The 17491-nt window shown below is 30.0% G+C and overlaps 1 protein-coding gene across 3 annotated transcripts in view; it reads left to right on the top strand.

Moving 5' to 3' along the window:
• The window catches only part of LOC143245208 (polypyrimidine tract-binding protein 1-like), a 118415-nt gene extending 102804 nt beyond the window's left edge, over positions 1-15611 (top strand). For all 3 annotated transcript variants that reach the window (XM_076491274.1, XM_076491276.1, XM_076491275.1), the window contains 7 exons: positions 2120-2153; positions 2747-2839; positions 4698-4795; positions 5006-5124; positions 8965-9042; positions 12949-13012; positions 13727-15611. In XM_076491274.1, coding sequence (XP_076347389.1) covers positions 2120-2153; positions 2747-2839; positions 4698-4795; positions 5006-5124; positions 8965-9042; positions 12949-13012; positions 13727-13795 — 555 coding nt within the window. In that variant the 3' untranslated portion in view covers positions 13796-15611. The remainder of the gene's footprint in view (positions 1-2119; positions 2154-2746; positions 2840-4697; positions 4796-5005; positions 5125-8964; positions 9043-12948; positions 13013-13726) is intronic.
• Positions 15612-17491: the final 1880 nt, after the last annotated feature.

The raw sequence follows: 17491 nt of genomic DNA on the forward strand, positions 1-17491 counted from the left end.
CACCTCTTGTTCAGCAGGGAAACTTAAATTATGAAATACTGCAATTGAGATCACTGTCCAATTGTTTCTCTCCCATTGAGATGTGTTCCTTATAAATTTCCACTGGATCTATCAGCCTTTTCCACATCTTGGTGAAGATTTATCTGGTACAAAAGTAATGTAATCTCCACTATGTAATCCACTTATTAGAGGGTGGCCTTTGGGTGCTTTTACTTTCTCCTTTGTACTGGTTTTTCCACCTATACAATGTGGGATTCTAGCTATGTATGTAAGCAAGAGTGAGGTACTTTTTCTCCTACTGAAAATTTATTTCCAATAAGTACTTACTTCCACTTCCCACTCTTATTCTCCACAATCAATTAGTGCTTATGTTTCTGCTTAAACTTGAAGTGATAGTTAGGTAATATAGCATAGAGTCACATGAGCTATGTGGGTGTGTGGGATTGCTATTGGCAGAGGTTTTTCGCATGATAATTTGCATGCGAGAATTGGTTAAACCATGTGAACTAAGTGCATGGGAGTGAAAGACTCATCACATGCCAAAAACTATTTTATAAGACTTAGACTAAATGCCTCACTATTTTATAAGACTTAGACTAAATGCCTCACTATTTTATAAGACTTAGACTAAATACCTCACTATATTATAAGACTTAGACTAAATACCTCACTATTTTATAAGACTTAGACTAAATACCTCACTATTTTATAAGACTTAGACTAAATACCTCACTATTTTATAAGACTTAGACTAAATACCTCACTATTTTATAAGACTTGGACTAAATATGTCACTAGTTTATAAGACTTGGACTATCTCACTATTTTATAAGACTTAGACTAAATACCTCACTATTTTATAAGACTTAGACTAAATACTTCACTATTTTATAAGACTTAGACTAAATACCTCACTATTTTATAAGACTCAGACTAAATACCTCACTATTTCATAAGACTCAGACTAAATACCTCACTATTTCATAAGACTTGGACTGACTATCTCACTATTTTATAAGACTTGGACTAAATACCTCACTATTTTATAAGACTTGGACTGACTATCTCACTGTTTTATAAAACTAGACTAAATATCTGACTGTTTTATAAGACTTAGACTAAATATCTGACTGTTTTATAAGACTTAGACTAAATATCTGACTGTTTTATAAGACTTAGACTAAATATCTGACTGTTCTATAAGACTTAGACTAAAAATCTGACTATTTTATTAGACTTAGCCTAAATATCTGACTATTTTGTAAGAGTAGAGTAAAATTCCAAAAAGTTTGTTGTTGGCTTTGTCTAAAATTCCTAATGTTATTTTGTAACTATGACTGAACTTTTAAATGATTGCTATCAACTTGACTCTAACTGTCACTAAAATTAAATGTGCAAACTAAATTGGTATTGTTGGGTTGGGTCCCCTGGTGTAACAGTGGTAAGTCTTTCGACTTACAGTGCTAAAATCATCAGTTTGATTCCCTTGAGTGAACACAGCAAGGTAGCCTGTATGTGGCTTTTTTTGCTATAAGAAGAAATAACACACAATATTGTGCTGGCCAAAAAATGTTTACATAATTTGTTGTATCTCGTAGAAACTCAAATTTATGTTTTTTTGTTTCATGTCAAATTATATAGAAAGAATTTATTTTTATTTTTACTTTGTACTTGATTTCGTTTGTTCTGTTATACAAACTGATGGAGACAGTTATTAGTGTCCTTAGCACCATCACATAGAATATAAATTAATCATAAATAACAAATAAAAATAAACATTAAATAGAGTCAGTGCAAAAAAAAAAAAAAATTTCATTATTGTAATGTACTAATCTCATATTAACCCACTGATGCAGTACAACGTTTGTGAGTTCATAGAACAGCCACAACATGTATATCAGTAATTAGGGCTTTAACTTCACAAGTTTGTATCTTTCCAGTTCTTAATGTTTTTATGTCCTGTCTCCACTGATTCCAAATAATAGTAAAAAGATACTTCCTGATTAGTACAGTGTAATTCATACTTTAATTTGTTTTTCTTCTTCCATATTTGGCCTCCTGGTGTTTTCCATCTGGATTTGTGTATCAATCTCCTCTTCATTATCTACTCCGGCTGTAGATGGTCACGCCAGAAGCTCTTTTTATCCTTTTTGGTACGGCTTTTGAATCATCATTCCACTTCATATTCTTTAATCTGCACTTATTCAGAATGGCTGATTTTTAATTGACATACTGAGTATTGTAACGTTAATTAATAATTTTATAATTATATTTAAGTAAAGGTATAACAATAACTTATTTTTTCTATGTTAATATAAACTTTACTTGTCCAACAGTAGGCTTAGATCACTGTATTTTCCACACATTTTTCTGGTAATTGGTTTTGATTTGATTACAACCTTGTGTGTACAAATGCAACTATTTAATATATTTTGATACCTCTATAAAAAAAAAACATTCTCAATTGTGACCCCTCAATCAGTGAAATAGCTACCATAACTTACTAAAAAGTGAATTATTTTCTTGCATGTATTTTTGTAAGATTATTTTTTTATACTAGGCTATACTGGTTAACACAAAACAAACCTTATGAATATAAGCCAATCCTAAAGATAACCTGTTTGCTTTTAAGCTGTGTATTACTTTAAGTAATACTTCTTTTTTTGATTAATTTATTCAGTAAATAATATATATTGTAGACAAAATACAAATAATTTCATTAACCAATAAAATATCATTTATGCAGGAGTGTATGGTGATGTCGTACGGGTCAAGATTTTGTTTAACAAAAAGGACAATGCTTTAATACAAATGGCAGAACCCCAACAGGCACAGCTGGGTGAGGAACTTAACTCTGAGTGTTTTTTTTTTGGTATCCAGTTTCAGCTTATTTGTTTGGTACAAAACTTTCACGTTATTATTTTACGATCTGTGTGAAATATACTTGAATACAAAATAATTACTTAAATGTACAATATTTATTATGTACAGTTTTAGCTCTACTATTAGAGGAAAGTTTCTGTATTACTTCACTGGTTAGAGAGTCAGGCCTATTCAGTTTTGTTTCATTTCATCTCCTTGGCATACAAGGTTTTATGAACTTACTCTTCTCTGGCTTTGTAATCTAGCATCTTTCAAACAAAGCCAAAATCAGTACAACATGAAAGCATATGTTACCTGTAGCTTTTGTTAAAGGTTTTCTACACTTGCAGTTACTGGAAGTAGTTACTGTTTATATAAAGCATGAATAGTAGTTGAGTAGAAACAAAATGTTTTATTCTAAACTGGAATAAAATATCTTGTTCGCTTTCTCCTGGATATGCACAAAATCCTCACAGCTCAGAAATTATTGTTTGGTTTGTTTTGACAATTGCACAAAGTTACATGAGGGCTATCTGCACTAACCTTCACTAATTTAGCAGTGTGAAACTAGAGAGAAGGCAGCTTGTCATCATTACCCACAGCCAACTCTTAGGCTACTCTTTTACCATCGAATAGTGGGATTTACCGACACATTATAATGCCCCCACAGCTGAAAGGGCGAGCATATTTTGTGCAATGAGGATTTGAACCTGGAACCCTCGGATTACGAGAAATTATAAAGTTTAATGTATTTCATTTTATATGTGGAAGGTATATGAACTAAAATCAAGAGAAAGTCCAAGTGTTCTGCCAGGATTTTGTCTAGGGGAGGGTGGCTACTACTTGAATACCTAAATTTTCAATATTTGTTGTACTTATACATTTGTATAAAGCCAGAGAAATTCACGTGCTTTGACAGTTTATTTTAACAAGAGCAAAAACTTGGAGATGTACAAGCTAAAATATTTGAAAACAAAGAGATTAAGTTGTAACACATTCTGACATTTATAGATTGAGGATGACACTCAGTAAATGTGTTTGGTATATATTATTTTTTATTCCAAAATTGCTCTTAGAAAATGAATGCACACCAGTAAAACAAAGATTTCCCATTATGGGCACACCTTTTTTTTTTCTTGCAAGATCATGAATGGATTCTTTGAAAAGAAGAAAACCTTTTCAAAGTTTCAAAACTGCCAATGCAAACTCCCATACATTAGAGGAAAAAGCAAGCATCTGCAATTTCATGCAAAACAGAAGTTACACTTTCTGAGGTATCCTTACTATTGTCACAAGTGCATCTCAATCGTAAGTGACAGAATGACAAAGGAAATTAGCCTTTAATTAAATGGTGATTATCTCTCAAGTAAAACAAGTGATATAAATAGATATTTTTGCAGAAAATAACGTGTGATGTTAAGTATTGGATCAAGGAACACAATACATTGTTAAGCATAAATTATTTTTTTCTTCAGCTTGAAGGGGATGACTGTGGCTCCCTCTGGTAAAGCCCCTGCAGGCACTTATTTTTCATACAGAATTTTGTTTTTATATTGGACATAAATAAGTACTCACTTTAATATGACAAAATGTAAGCTCATTTTTGAACTCTGCACATTTTAAAATTCTTATGATTCTACATATAACTGTTATGAATTTAAACTTTTGAACTGATGAAAATGTCTTTTTTTAGTCTCATATAAGTAATATGTCTTTCTCTTCTTATATGAAGTGTATTCAATGCTAGTGGTTCAGATGCAGACTTTAGATTTTATATAAAATTTGTTTGAGTGGTATCAAATGTAAAAATATTAAACTTCTGTCTTGTTTTCCAGCCATGACACATTTAGACAAGATTTCTTTATATGGGAAACAAATGAGAATAACTCCATCAAAACACCAAATTGTTCAAATGCCAAAAGAAGGACAGCCGGTGAGTTACTGCACAAACGCTCGTGATGTTATGAATTTTTATTTTAGCAGAAAAATAATTTGTACATTCTATGTCGTGGTCTTTATTAATTTATAATTAGCAAAGTATGTAATCAGAATTACTTGTTTACAAAGACAGATATCACAAGTTCATTTTGCTGAGTATTTTGATGAATTATATTGAAAATATTTCCTTTTCTTAACAATTCAGGATGCTGGGTTGACCAAAGACTTTGCCACGTCCCCTCTTCACAGATTCAAGAAGCCAGGGTCAAAAAATTACCAGAACATCTACCCTCCAACATCAACTCTGCATCTGTCCAACATACCGTTAGTGTTATTGTTCATTCTGTAGTAACGTTTTGTTTACTTTTGTTCAATCAGAAATACCCATTAACATTTTTTTTTTATCTCTAAGAACAATGTTTAATTGGTTTATAATCATTTTGAGGACACAACAGTCAACTGGGATCAATTTGCTTGTGCAATTTTATACTAAATTAGGCTTATATTTGATGGATATATTCCTATTGTTTTGAACAACAGATGTATTGGACAGCAAATTATTTGGCCTATTCATGGACTATCAAACCTGATTATTATTAAGAAAATACCTAATTTTTTTGTCTTAAAAAGATTATATTAATTTGAATGATGGTGCTTTTAGGTTTAAATACAATTAATTAAGCCTTTATAGTTTTTATTCTCAATGACAGTAGTTAAAAAATGTTCATATTTTCTCTCATTTCTTACATGTATTCTAATTAATTTCAGGTTATCATGAGAAATCAGTAGTCAGCTTGTACTAGTTTGCTTTGTTTATTAAGTTATATACTAAATTATTGAAGCGAGGTTGAGCTGTTGTGTGTTAGCCTTATTGGTATAGTATAGAACAACAAGTACCATTCTTAATCCCTTCTTTATAGTAAAAGCAAAACCCCCTCTTATACTTGTATTGAGAACTTGGTGTCAAAAATTATACATAATAATAATTAATTAATTAAAGTACAGATACAATGGTAAATTACAAAATATTACGAGTAGATTATTGTCGACTAGTTGTGACTTTAGTTGATGGGTCTTTGTTAGAGATAGTGCTGTGTTAGTTGGACTACAATCTGAAAATGTGATGTGACAGGACTTCATAAGAACTCGGTTTGAGATTATTATTTCTTAACTTATTTAACAATAGTTTCAGTTTAGTTTAGAAGATGGAGCAATAGGTCCTACGTGGTTCCAGAAAGCTATGTTGTATTGTAATTAGAGAGAGAAAAGTATGTATTTTGGCTGGTACTAAAAACTCGTATAGCTTCTAATAATAAAGACTTTTAACCTTTGCTCCAAAATCCAGACATACAAAGTGTAAATAGCATGTCTGCATACCACAGTAGTTCTCCAAATCTGTCATATGCTCATTATGTACAGAAAGTTTGAAAAATTTATTAACTAAAGGGAGATCAGTTAAAGGAACCATGAAGTTCCTCTTGCCCCAGTTAAAGAACTAGGTCATTCAACTAGAGCATCACATGTACTTTCTCAAAGGAAAAAAGTAATGTAACATCAAGCATACAATAAAGAAGTAAACAGTGATTACTTCCACTGGCAAATCAGCTGATGTCTCAAGGACACAACATCTGTTATTGAAGTGAGAGTGACCATCATTTGCTTGAGTAATATCTGCTACATGAGAATAATGCAACTTAAGATTTCAAGAATACATATTTCTCTCCAGTAAATTCCCAACACTATATACACGTTTTTTTTAACTTTGATTGGGTTTTACTGTGTTTATTTTATGTCTAGTCAGTTCTTGGTTTGAACTTAGTTAGGGCTAAGATAATTCAAATTTCTGCTTCATAATGCATTTTCTTGTGTATTTGATTATTCTGTGTTTCCTACTCAATAACTCAACAAAAAATCAGTCTTAAAATATAAAATGTCATTTTATTTGTAAATTATTTTATAATCCTAAAGTTTTCACTCTTACATATTTTTAGTTTTTGTTAATGTATATAACATGTCTTTGTAATCAGTGGTTTAAAAAGAAACTAGATTTATATGTAGGCACACAGACATATGTATCTATTTATACGTAGGCACACAGACATATGTATCTATTTATATGTAGACACACAGACATATGTATCTATTTATACGTAGGCACACAGACATATGTATCTATTTATATGTATAGACACACAGACATATGTATCTATTTATATGTAGACACACAGACATATGTATCTATTTATACGTAGACACACAGACATATGTATCTATTTATAAGTAAACACACAGACATATGTATCTATTTATACGTAGACACACAGACATGTATCTATTTATACGTAGACACACAGACATATGTATCTATTTATACGTAGACACACAGACATATGTATCTATTTATCATGTAGACACACAGACATATGTATCTATTTATCACGTAGACACACAGACATATGTATCTATTTATACGTAGACACACAGACATATGTATCTATTTATACGTAGACACACAGACATATGTATCTATTTATACGTAGACACACAGACATGTATCTATTTATATGTAGACACACAGACATATGTATCTATTTATATGTAGACACACAGACATGTGTATCTATTTATATGTAGACACACAGACATGTGTATCTATTTATATGTAGACACACAGACATGTGTATCTATTTATATGTAGACACACAGACATGTGTATCTATTTATATGTAGACACACAGACATATGTATCTATTTATACGTAGACACACAGACATGTGTATCTATTTATATGTAGACACACAGACATGTGTATCTATTTATATGTAGACACACAGACGTGTATCCATTTATAAGTAGACACACAGACATGTGTATCTATTTATACGTAGACACACAGACATATGTATCTATTTATACGTAGACACACAGACATATGTATCTATTTATACGTAGACACACAGACATATGTATCTATTTATACGTAGACACACAGACATATGTATCTATTTATACGTAGACACACAGACATATGTATCTATTTATACGTAGACACACAGACATATGTATCTATTTATACGTAGACACACAGACATATGTATCTATTTATCACGTGAGACACACAGACATATGTATCTATTTATACTAGACACACAGACATATGTATCTATTTATAATGTAGACACACAGACATATGTGTCTATTTATAATGTAGACACACAGACATATGTATCTATTTATACGTAGACACACAGACATATGTATCTATTTATATGTAGACACACACATGCACATACATATCTTTTTTTCTTTTTTTTTTGGTTTACATTATTTTGATAAAATTAGATGAGACAAACACTAGTGAAGGTTGTCTCTTACTTTCTATACATGTATTTGATTTTTCTGTTTAAAGTTTACCAAAACTAAACTGAAAGATATATTTTTAAAAGATAACAAACACTAGTGAAGGTTGTCTCTTACTTTCTATACATGTATTTGATTTTTCTGTTTAAAGTTTACCAAAACTAAACTGTAAGATATATTTTTAAAAGATAACAAACACTAGTGAAGGTTGTCTCTTACTTTCTATACATGTATTTGATTTTTCTGTTTAAAGTTTACCAAAACTAAACTGTAAGATATATTTTTAAAAGATAACAAACACTAGTGAAGGTTGTCTCTTACTTTCTATACATGTATTTGATTTTTCTGTTTAAAGTTTACCAAAACTAAACTGTAAGATATATTTTAAAAGATAACAAACACTAGTGAAGGTTGTCTCTTACTTTCTATACATGTATTTGATTTTTCTGTTTAAAGTTTACCAAAACTAAACTGTAAGATATATTTTTAAAAGATAACAACCACTAGTGAAGATCGTCTCTTACTTTCTGTACATGTATTTGATTATTCTGTTTAAAGTTTACCAAAACTAAACTGTAAGATATATTTTTAAAAGATAACAAACACTAGTGAAGGTTGTCTCTTACTTTCTGTACATGTATTTGATTATTCTGTTTAAAGTTTACCAAAACTAAACTATAAGATATACTTTTAGAAGACACAGACTGGTAAAGGCCATCTCTTACTTTCTGTACATGTGCTTGATTATTTGAAAACATCCTTTGTGTTTTATGAATAATGTATTGAAAATCTTTTCTGTTAAAGGCCAGATATTTCTGAAGATGAAATCAAAGATGCCTTTACACAAACTGGAGGGGTTGTTACTGCCTTCAAATTTTTTCCGTACGTACAGTTATTCGTATGTTTTAATTTTAAGTAAAATTTAAGAATGAAAAGTTTGCATTTTTTTGTTTTTCTTTAAATGATAAATAAGTTTGAAGTCAAAAAGCTTCAGTTTTAAGAATTTGTGCTTTAGATTTACCCTCGTATTTTTAAGTACACAAGTAATGAAACAGGTATTGTAAGAAAACTATTATGATTGGTTTGGTATACTTGTCCCTATATACAAAAATCCCTTTGTAAGTATCTAATAAGTACTAAGTTAACTTTACAAGCTTATGGTTATTAGCCACTGTAAGATTGTATAGCAATATTCAGTTTAAATGTTTTTATTCAAATATGAAACCATGCATCTGACAGGAATTTAACATTTAGTTATAGATACGTTATTCTTGGAACAGTCTGACTACTTGTATAGTGCTTTTTGAATGGTTTTGTGGATTCATTCACACATTGTTTCTGTACTTGACATTGCCTTCCCTATATCATACTTAATTTTTGCCAAAAAATGTTTATTGCTTGTTTTCTCTCTCTCTTTTTTTAATCAATATATTGAAGTAAGTTACATTTAGTGGTAATATATATTATTTAACATCATATCAGTTTCTATAATTTTGGATCACGTTGGGTCCAGTGAAGCTACTATTTGTTCAGAACAGTACAAGTATCCTGGAACACTAGACTGAAATTAAGGGGATATTTACAGAACCCACACCTTCAAACTTTACCCAATTTACTGAATGTGAATACATTCACCTCTATCACATACTAGGGTTGTTAATTAATCCCTCTGCACATGAGTCAGAGACCATGTTATCTTGTTTGTAAACTCACATTCAAAAGTTTATTGAGCTACTGTTTTATGAATTTATGTCAGTAAGTTTGGTATCAAAATGTAGATTATAATCCAACTTTTAGTATTGTACATTAGGTAATTTCTTAATTTAAAAGTAAATATTAAAACAAAAAGTTAAACATCGACCTTTGTGCATCATGTGATATGTTGAATGCACCACTGGTTCAGATTAGATTTTTGTGATATTCAAGTACAAAGTTTGTAGTTTTTCACAGATTAGGAACTTAAGTTACTAATATTTAAAAGTTAGAATATAAAATAAGATCCTCCTATCTTTTCTATTTGTTGAGATATTGTGCAAGTACTGAATCAAATGCCACTGCCCCACCTGCCACTTTCGATTTGTGAAAACTTTTCTTCCTACACAGTTACTTATCTATGACATATAAATAACCAATCAGAAACTTACAATGTTCCCCTGGTGGCTTTCTCATCTTTGAATACAAGACTTTAAATTGGTAAATTGAATATTTAGTCTGCTTGAAATTTTGTATTTTTTTAGACTCAAATACAGCTTAATTACTAAGCTTGTTAAATTATTGTGGAATTCTATTATATGAATTATATATAGTATATAAAATAAATACATTCATAGTAATTTATGATTTTTTTTTCAGATATTTATATAAAATCTAAAAATTATTTTTTGTTTTATATTGTCCACATCTGAAGTTTTAAGGCTTAGCAACCTACTAAAAGCAGCAAATTAGTACAAAAGTTGTAACTAGAAGATCTAATTATTTGCTATACTAACTTATTTAATGTTCTATGTTTTAAAAAAAGTAAGTTTAATAATTTATTTGTAAATATAAATAATAATAATAATACACACACACGCTTGTATATGATGTACTATAACTGAAACGTGACAGTATCTGACAAAATACTAATCCACTAAAACAGGTCACTTTGTAATGGTCAGTTTTATATTGTGGTATATGGGAACATATATGAATGCACGTTCACTGGGTTATTGTAACTTTTGTGATGTTAGCCAGGTATGGCTGAACAGTCAATGTAATAAAACCAATAAATATATATAAAAGTATAATATTATGACATTTGAGCTATTAAACTAAACATTTGTGTTTGCATGTTATAACCTGCACTTATAACAAATAAAGCATAATTTATACTTATTTCCTAATTTTGTATGGTGGTTACAAGATCAAACATACCAGACCCAAACAAAGATTTGATATTGAGAATAAGACAAAAATATGAAGTTTTTTGTTAAAGAATGTTTGATAATTATCTGTAGGTTATAAAAATTTTGCATATGAAATTTTAAAACTTTGATGCATAAAAGTATTTTAATCTTAAAATGAAAATTATTTTCATGTTGGATAGACAATATGTGAAAAAAGGCATAAGAAAAACATTACTTAAAAACCTTAAAACTTAACAAAATGAATCTGGAATCTTGTTGATGAAAGCCTTGTAATATGTACTAATAATATGTCATGCCAAGTTTTGTTAACATACACCTACTAATTTTACAGTTATAGTGTGAAAATTATAACAAGCACAAAATAGTTACAAGGTCAGTCACAAGGATTGAGCTCATGATAAAAGTATTAATATGGAGGACTTAATACAGATTCCCAGACCATGCAGTATGGTACCACACATGTGCACACAGCTGCCAGGCTCACTGTATAATTTACTGTTTCGATAATTAAAGAACCAATGTTTTCAAATTCAGACATTACTAACGTCTACATGTATCTGTTAGTTGCATAACTAACCATTATATCCTTGATACCTGAAACGTTACCTAAGATATTTATTTCTTTCTTTAATTATTTTTACTAAAACCGTTTTAGTAAATACCGTTTTTAATGTAGTCACAAATAGTCTCTAAATGAGAACAATTTGTTCTGCCATCTAGCGAACAGAAATGAAACTTATTTATGAAACTTGAAAATAAAATATGTTTACAAACTAAACTCACTGCTGAGTAGTAATTTTTTTTCCACGCAAAAATAGATATGGTAAAGGAATAGGATAACATTACTGCTATCATTTGTTAGCATAATAATGTAATAGATTGAATGTGGCAGCCATTTTTTTTCAGCCCATCCCTACATACCAAGCACTTCCATAATTTGAATCACTTTAGATTTAACATTATTATGCATGATTGTAGAAACTGGTAGTGTCTGAGAACCATTTGAGAATATCTGAAAACCAACTGATATGATCTGTTTGTGTGTTTTACCCTTTTATTAATTATCTTAGTATATAAAACATAAACTGATTAAGCTAGACTACATAGATGTTTTCAGCTATTCTCAGTGAGCGCTAAGTTTGGTTTGTTTTGTAGTGCAAAACTATAAAATGGGCTATCTGTTCTATGCCTACCATGAGTACCACATCCTGTTTTTTAGCAGTATTAGCCCCCAGAATTAATGCTGAGCCTCTGTTTGGCCTATATCATATAATTTCATCACTTATATGTTGTTAGAGTATCCTAAGTAATGTTTCAACGTTATTCTAGTACTAGTCAACAGTACCTCCTGAGCACATGATGTTTGTGAAATAATTTATATTTCAGACCACAACTGCAAAAGTTACATTGAAACTGTTCAAGTAATATATATATATATATAGTATCATGTTCCTACACATTTTATTAATAGCTATGACTAAAAGTAAGTCTTACTCAAAAAAATAAAACACAACTGCCGTGTATCTGTGCTAAAAAATTATTTTACACTGTAATGAAATTAGCAGCCTAGAATTGAGAGTACATGTGCACATTACTAAAGTATATTAAGTTATATTTTGCAAAAAGTTACCATGGTATGTAATGCTTTATTTGGTGAAGCATGAGCTACAGATTGGCCAATTGTGTGACATCAAAATTAGACTGATCATCATCTTTAAGAAGACCATCTGCAACAGTGTACATATGTTGGTATGGCACACTTTAAATAATGACATTATTTTCAAATAAATAGAGGTTTATTATTTCAATTATTATTGTTTCTATTGTAAATAAGTGTAAACATCATAGTCCATTTAGTTCTAGTTTTTCTTATATTTTACAGTAAGGACCCCAAGATGGCTCTTATTCAGATGGGGTCAGTTGAAGAGGCTGTAATTGCTCTGATTGTGAGTTGTTTTGTTTTATTTTAGCAATAAATTCTGAATAAGAGGGGGCAACTGAATAATTATCAGTTCAAAAAAAATTGTTTTTAATATCTAAAACCTGTTGTGTACACCAAATGTAGAAATTCCTCAAGGACTTTATTACAAGTTACTTTGTTCCAATATTTTATCACACTAATTATCACGTAGTGTTTTTTGCTAGGAATTCATTATTTATCATTAAGTTTGATATTGTTTAGCATGGAGTTGCAAAAGACTTTGTTGTTGTTGTTTTGGGTTCATTGATTTATTTAAGTAGTTTTAATATGAATTTTTTTTTTTTATGTGCCTCTGATTTCAAGTGAATAATGAACAAATCTAATATGAAATGTAAAGCAGCTGCAGTCAACCATGATTTTTATTGAAAACATTAGGTGTGTGATTTCCAATACTTTGTCAGGTTTCAGCATTTAAAACTGCAGCCATTATTTTATGATGTACTACTTGCCATTCTACTCTGCATTCCTAGAACTAGCTAAATAGTTTTAATATGTTGCTTGTTATTCTATTTTGCAGGCACAGAACAAGTAGAATGATTTTGTATTGCCTGTCACTTAATTCTCTAGACCTAGAAGTAAATGAATAATTGTAACGTTAAGTTACATTGTTTATTTTGATCTGCATACCTCTAATCATGTAACTGTTTCTGATGTTCTGATGCTCTTTTCTTTCCTTCAGAAAATGCATAATTACCAGCTGAGTGACTCAAACCATTTGCGGGTGTCTTTTTCCAAAACAGCTATCTAAATCAGAATTCAATATCAGAGTCTAAGCACAGCATAGGAGTTGATTGGCCTGTTGTCCATATTGTGTGGCCAGAAGAATCTTACCCTTATATCAACTCTGTGATACAAGGAGACCCAAAAGTGTGGTCCAAAATGAAGAGTGAAGCCAGTTGATCAAACAAAATATGGTGTGTTTACTTAGATGCCTTTGTACCTGGGTTCATTTTTTAAAAATTTAAAAAGTTTAATTTCTGTATATTTTCTGCCTACTTCTGAATGGTGATATCATTTACACACTAAACTTATTAATTCTAAGTAATCTTGTATAGCTAAGGTTTAACCATAAAGGAATCATTGAATCTTACTATTAGATAACATTATGTGAAGTTAAATTATGTATCAAAATGTTATTACATTTTGAGGAAGCTTACATTGTATCACACTCATTTCTCTGGTATCTTGTCAGTAGTGTGTATGCACTATTTCTGTCAGTAGTGAACATCTTATGTATATTACTTTTTGCAGCCTTTCCGTGTGTAGTACATGTGGTAGTTATTCTACAATGTTGTATTTTAATAATGCTGACATACATTATACATTGTTTTTGTGCAAAATTAGCAGAATTTTCTGAACTAAAACTGATCTTTAGTTAAACTTCGGAAACTTTCTCTGTAACCGTAAGTTACTTTGGCTATTCGTGTTTTTATACCAGGTATCTTACCAGTCATTTTTACTATAGAAGTTTATACACAGTTCTTGTTGGCAACTTGTATTTGGTCAGTAAAGTAAGGTCATGTATTATGACCTTATGAAGCTTTTCAAATGAATTTAACCACTGCTGCTATTTTTATCAGTAAACAATTATTGTGAATATGTGATGTATAATTGTAAAAGTTATTTTCAACCAATAGTTATCAGAGTAATTTTAAAAAAAATAAATTGTTATAGCATGGATGATAACAGTCATTATTGACAAAAACCTGATGATATAACTTGACTACATCACTACAACATTTGTAGTATCCAGTCACCCAGAAGACCTCTCTAGGATTGGATATGGCAGATGTGGTGTGACTCTTCAAATTATAACATACTCTTATTTTCATTTAGTTACAAGTTCTTAGAATTAGTAAAATCAATGTTTACAATATAATAGGTGAGTAGAAAAGCACTAACACATGTGAATTTTTAGTTTCAGCTGTTTCTCATTACTGATAACAAAAATTCTCTAATTTCATGAATCAAGATTTACTATGGATATTCATCACCAAAAAAGTGGAGTGGGTCATGTGTCACATAAAACAGTTTTAATGACAATTTGAATCCAAATGACATGTAATTGAAAAATTATAAAAATTGAGAATATATTTAAAAATAATCTTCAATATTGGTTTTAATTAGTGTTTTAAGTTTTACAACTTATCAAAAAATTACTTGTACATTACCTGAATTTTTTTTTAAATTTTAACCCTTGTTGCACGGTAAGGTATAGATAAAAGAACAGCTGGCTTTTCTGGTATACTGTGTGCCTTTTTGACTAGTAATATAACTCAAGGAAAATGTAGTTTTATTATAATTATGAACAACAAATTATTTTAGTAATTTTTGGAATGGTACTTTTAGAAAATAATAAACTACAAGTTTTTGGTATCAGGTATAGTAGTGTCTTAGTTTGTATAACAAATGGAGATTAGATCAGAGCAAATATCCGTCAGATTTCCGTGCCTTCAAATTTTAGAGATGCTCTTATGTTAGTTAGTGCAAACATTTAGTGGTCTGCATTGTTTTGATAAGTTGTTGTACTTTCTGTTGAAAAGAAAATTTTTTTTTCCATTGAATTTGAGTGGAACTTTCCTTAACTGAGGTACAGTAGCAATCACATACAAAGACACCGATAACCTGTCGTAGTGGTCTTGACCCATGTTAAACAAAAGATATGTGACATAGTAATGTAGTCCACAATGTATATTAATTAGTGTATTGGTAAAATATTCTTTACAAGCCTGAGTTTGGAAATATGTTAATTTATCCAATGAAGCACATTTACTATACTTGTATATTCATTGTAAAATTAAAATGCATTGTTGCATTCATTGGTGTATTTTGTTTCAACCAAAAGAATGTTTATTTTTAAACAGTGAAAGAATGGTCGAGTTTTACTGACCAAACCACAGAATTTAACACTACCATCGTTGTTTAATAGTCAGAACTAGTGTTAATCTTTGTTTCAAGCCTTTCTTTGAACTTTGACCCTTTCTATGTATTCTTCTCAGTGAGTGATATTAAACTTACTACAAACCATCTGTAAATGAATGACTTGCTGAACATCCATGATTCCTGCAATACTTATAACCTTTTGACCTTTCTTCCATAATATTTCAATAGCTTCTTTAGGTTCTCTTGTGTTGGTAACACTACTTCCTATTGTTTGATGTTTAATTTTTAACAATACTAAATAAACACAGAAATTACTTTTTCATGTGTAATTTTGGGTGTAATGACAAAAAACATGAACCTGGCACACAAAAACTGACAACTGAAGGTTTTGTGACGTGAGGAGACTTATAATGTAGAATGTAGCAAAAATATTACAAGTTCCATACGTACTGATAATTATTAATGTCACTAAGCTTACAGACTAGAAAACTAAAATACTCAATGTTAAACTTGCGTTAAGGGATTGGGAGAGTGCACAGTAAATATCTTACAAGATTTAACCAACAACTTTTACGCATTGTTTGTTGTGTAACCCCCAGTCTTTGTGTATGTAACATGATAAGAACATGTAAAAAAACTCCAAAAACTGTCTTCTCTGTTCTGTTAGCCCACATCACACACAAGTGATACTTATCCTTCGTTAAATTCATTACCCATTTCTTTGCAGCAACACCATTATAGTTCTACTTTAAACACACACAGCATAATATTCACAATCTGTAGGTTCATATTAAAAAACTGTGGTTGTACAAGTTAATAATGGAACAGTATTTATGTCAGAATACAATGACTGTCTGGATTAATATTGCATACACCAGTTTCTATTTATTAAGTGCTATAATAATCACATCACTATTTTAGTAAATTTCATAACAAGTTATTAGATTATTTGCACACAGCAAATGAAACAGTACTTCAAATTACTTTGCAAGTTAATCATAAATGGGGAGAGATTGTTGGAAAATAGATTAAACAACTATTAAGGTTGAAGTTTCTGAACAGAATTGATCATGAAAATAAATCTTGGTTGTTATTATCAAACAGAAATGTTACTCAGAACCTTTCTTAGAAGTAAGACATTTATTTTAGTGGCCAAAATATCTGAAAAATATTTTTAAAAAATGGAAATTTATTTATTAAAAACTGTAGTTATCAAAGTACGTTTAGTAACTTGAACTTCTTTAAAACTGTAGTTATCAAAGTACATTTAGTAACTTGAACTTCTTTACAACTGTAGTTATCAAAGTACGTATAGTAACTTGAACTTCTTTACAACTGTAGTTATCAAAGTACGTTTAGTAACTTGAACTTCTTTACAACTGTAGTTATCAAAGTACGTTTAGTAACTTGAACTTCTTTACAACTGTAGTTATCAAAGTACGTTTAGTAACTTGAACTTCTTTACAACTGTAGTTATCAAAGTACGTTTAGTAACTTGAACTTCTTTACAACTGTAGTTATCAAAGTACGTTTAGTAACTTGAACTTCTTTACAACTGTAG

Source organism: Tachypleus tridentatus, chromosome 2 (assembly GCF_004210375.1).
Source record: "Tachypleus tridentatus isolate NWPU-2018 chromosome 2, ASM421037v1, whole genome shotgun sequence".
Lineage (NCBI taxonomy): Eukaryota > Metazoa > Arthropoda > Merostomata > Xiphosura > Limulidae > Tachypleus > Tachypleus tridentatus.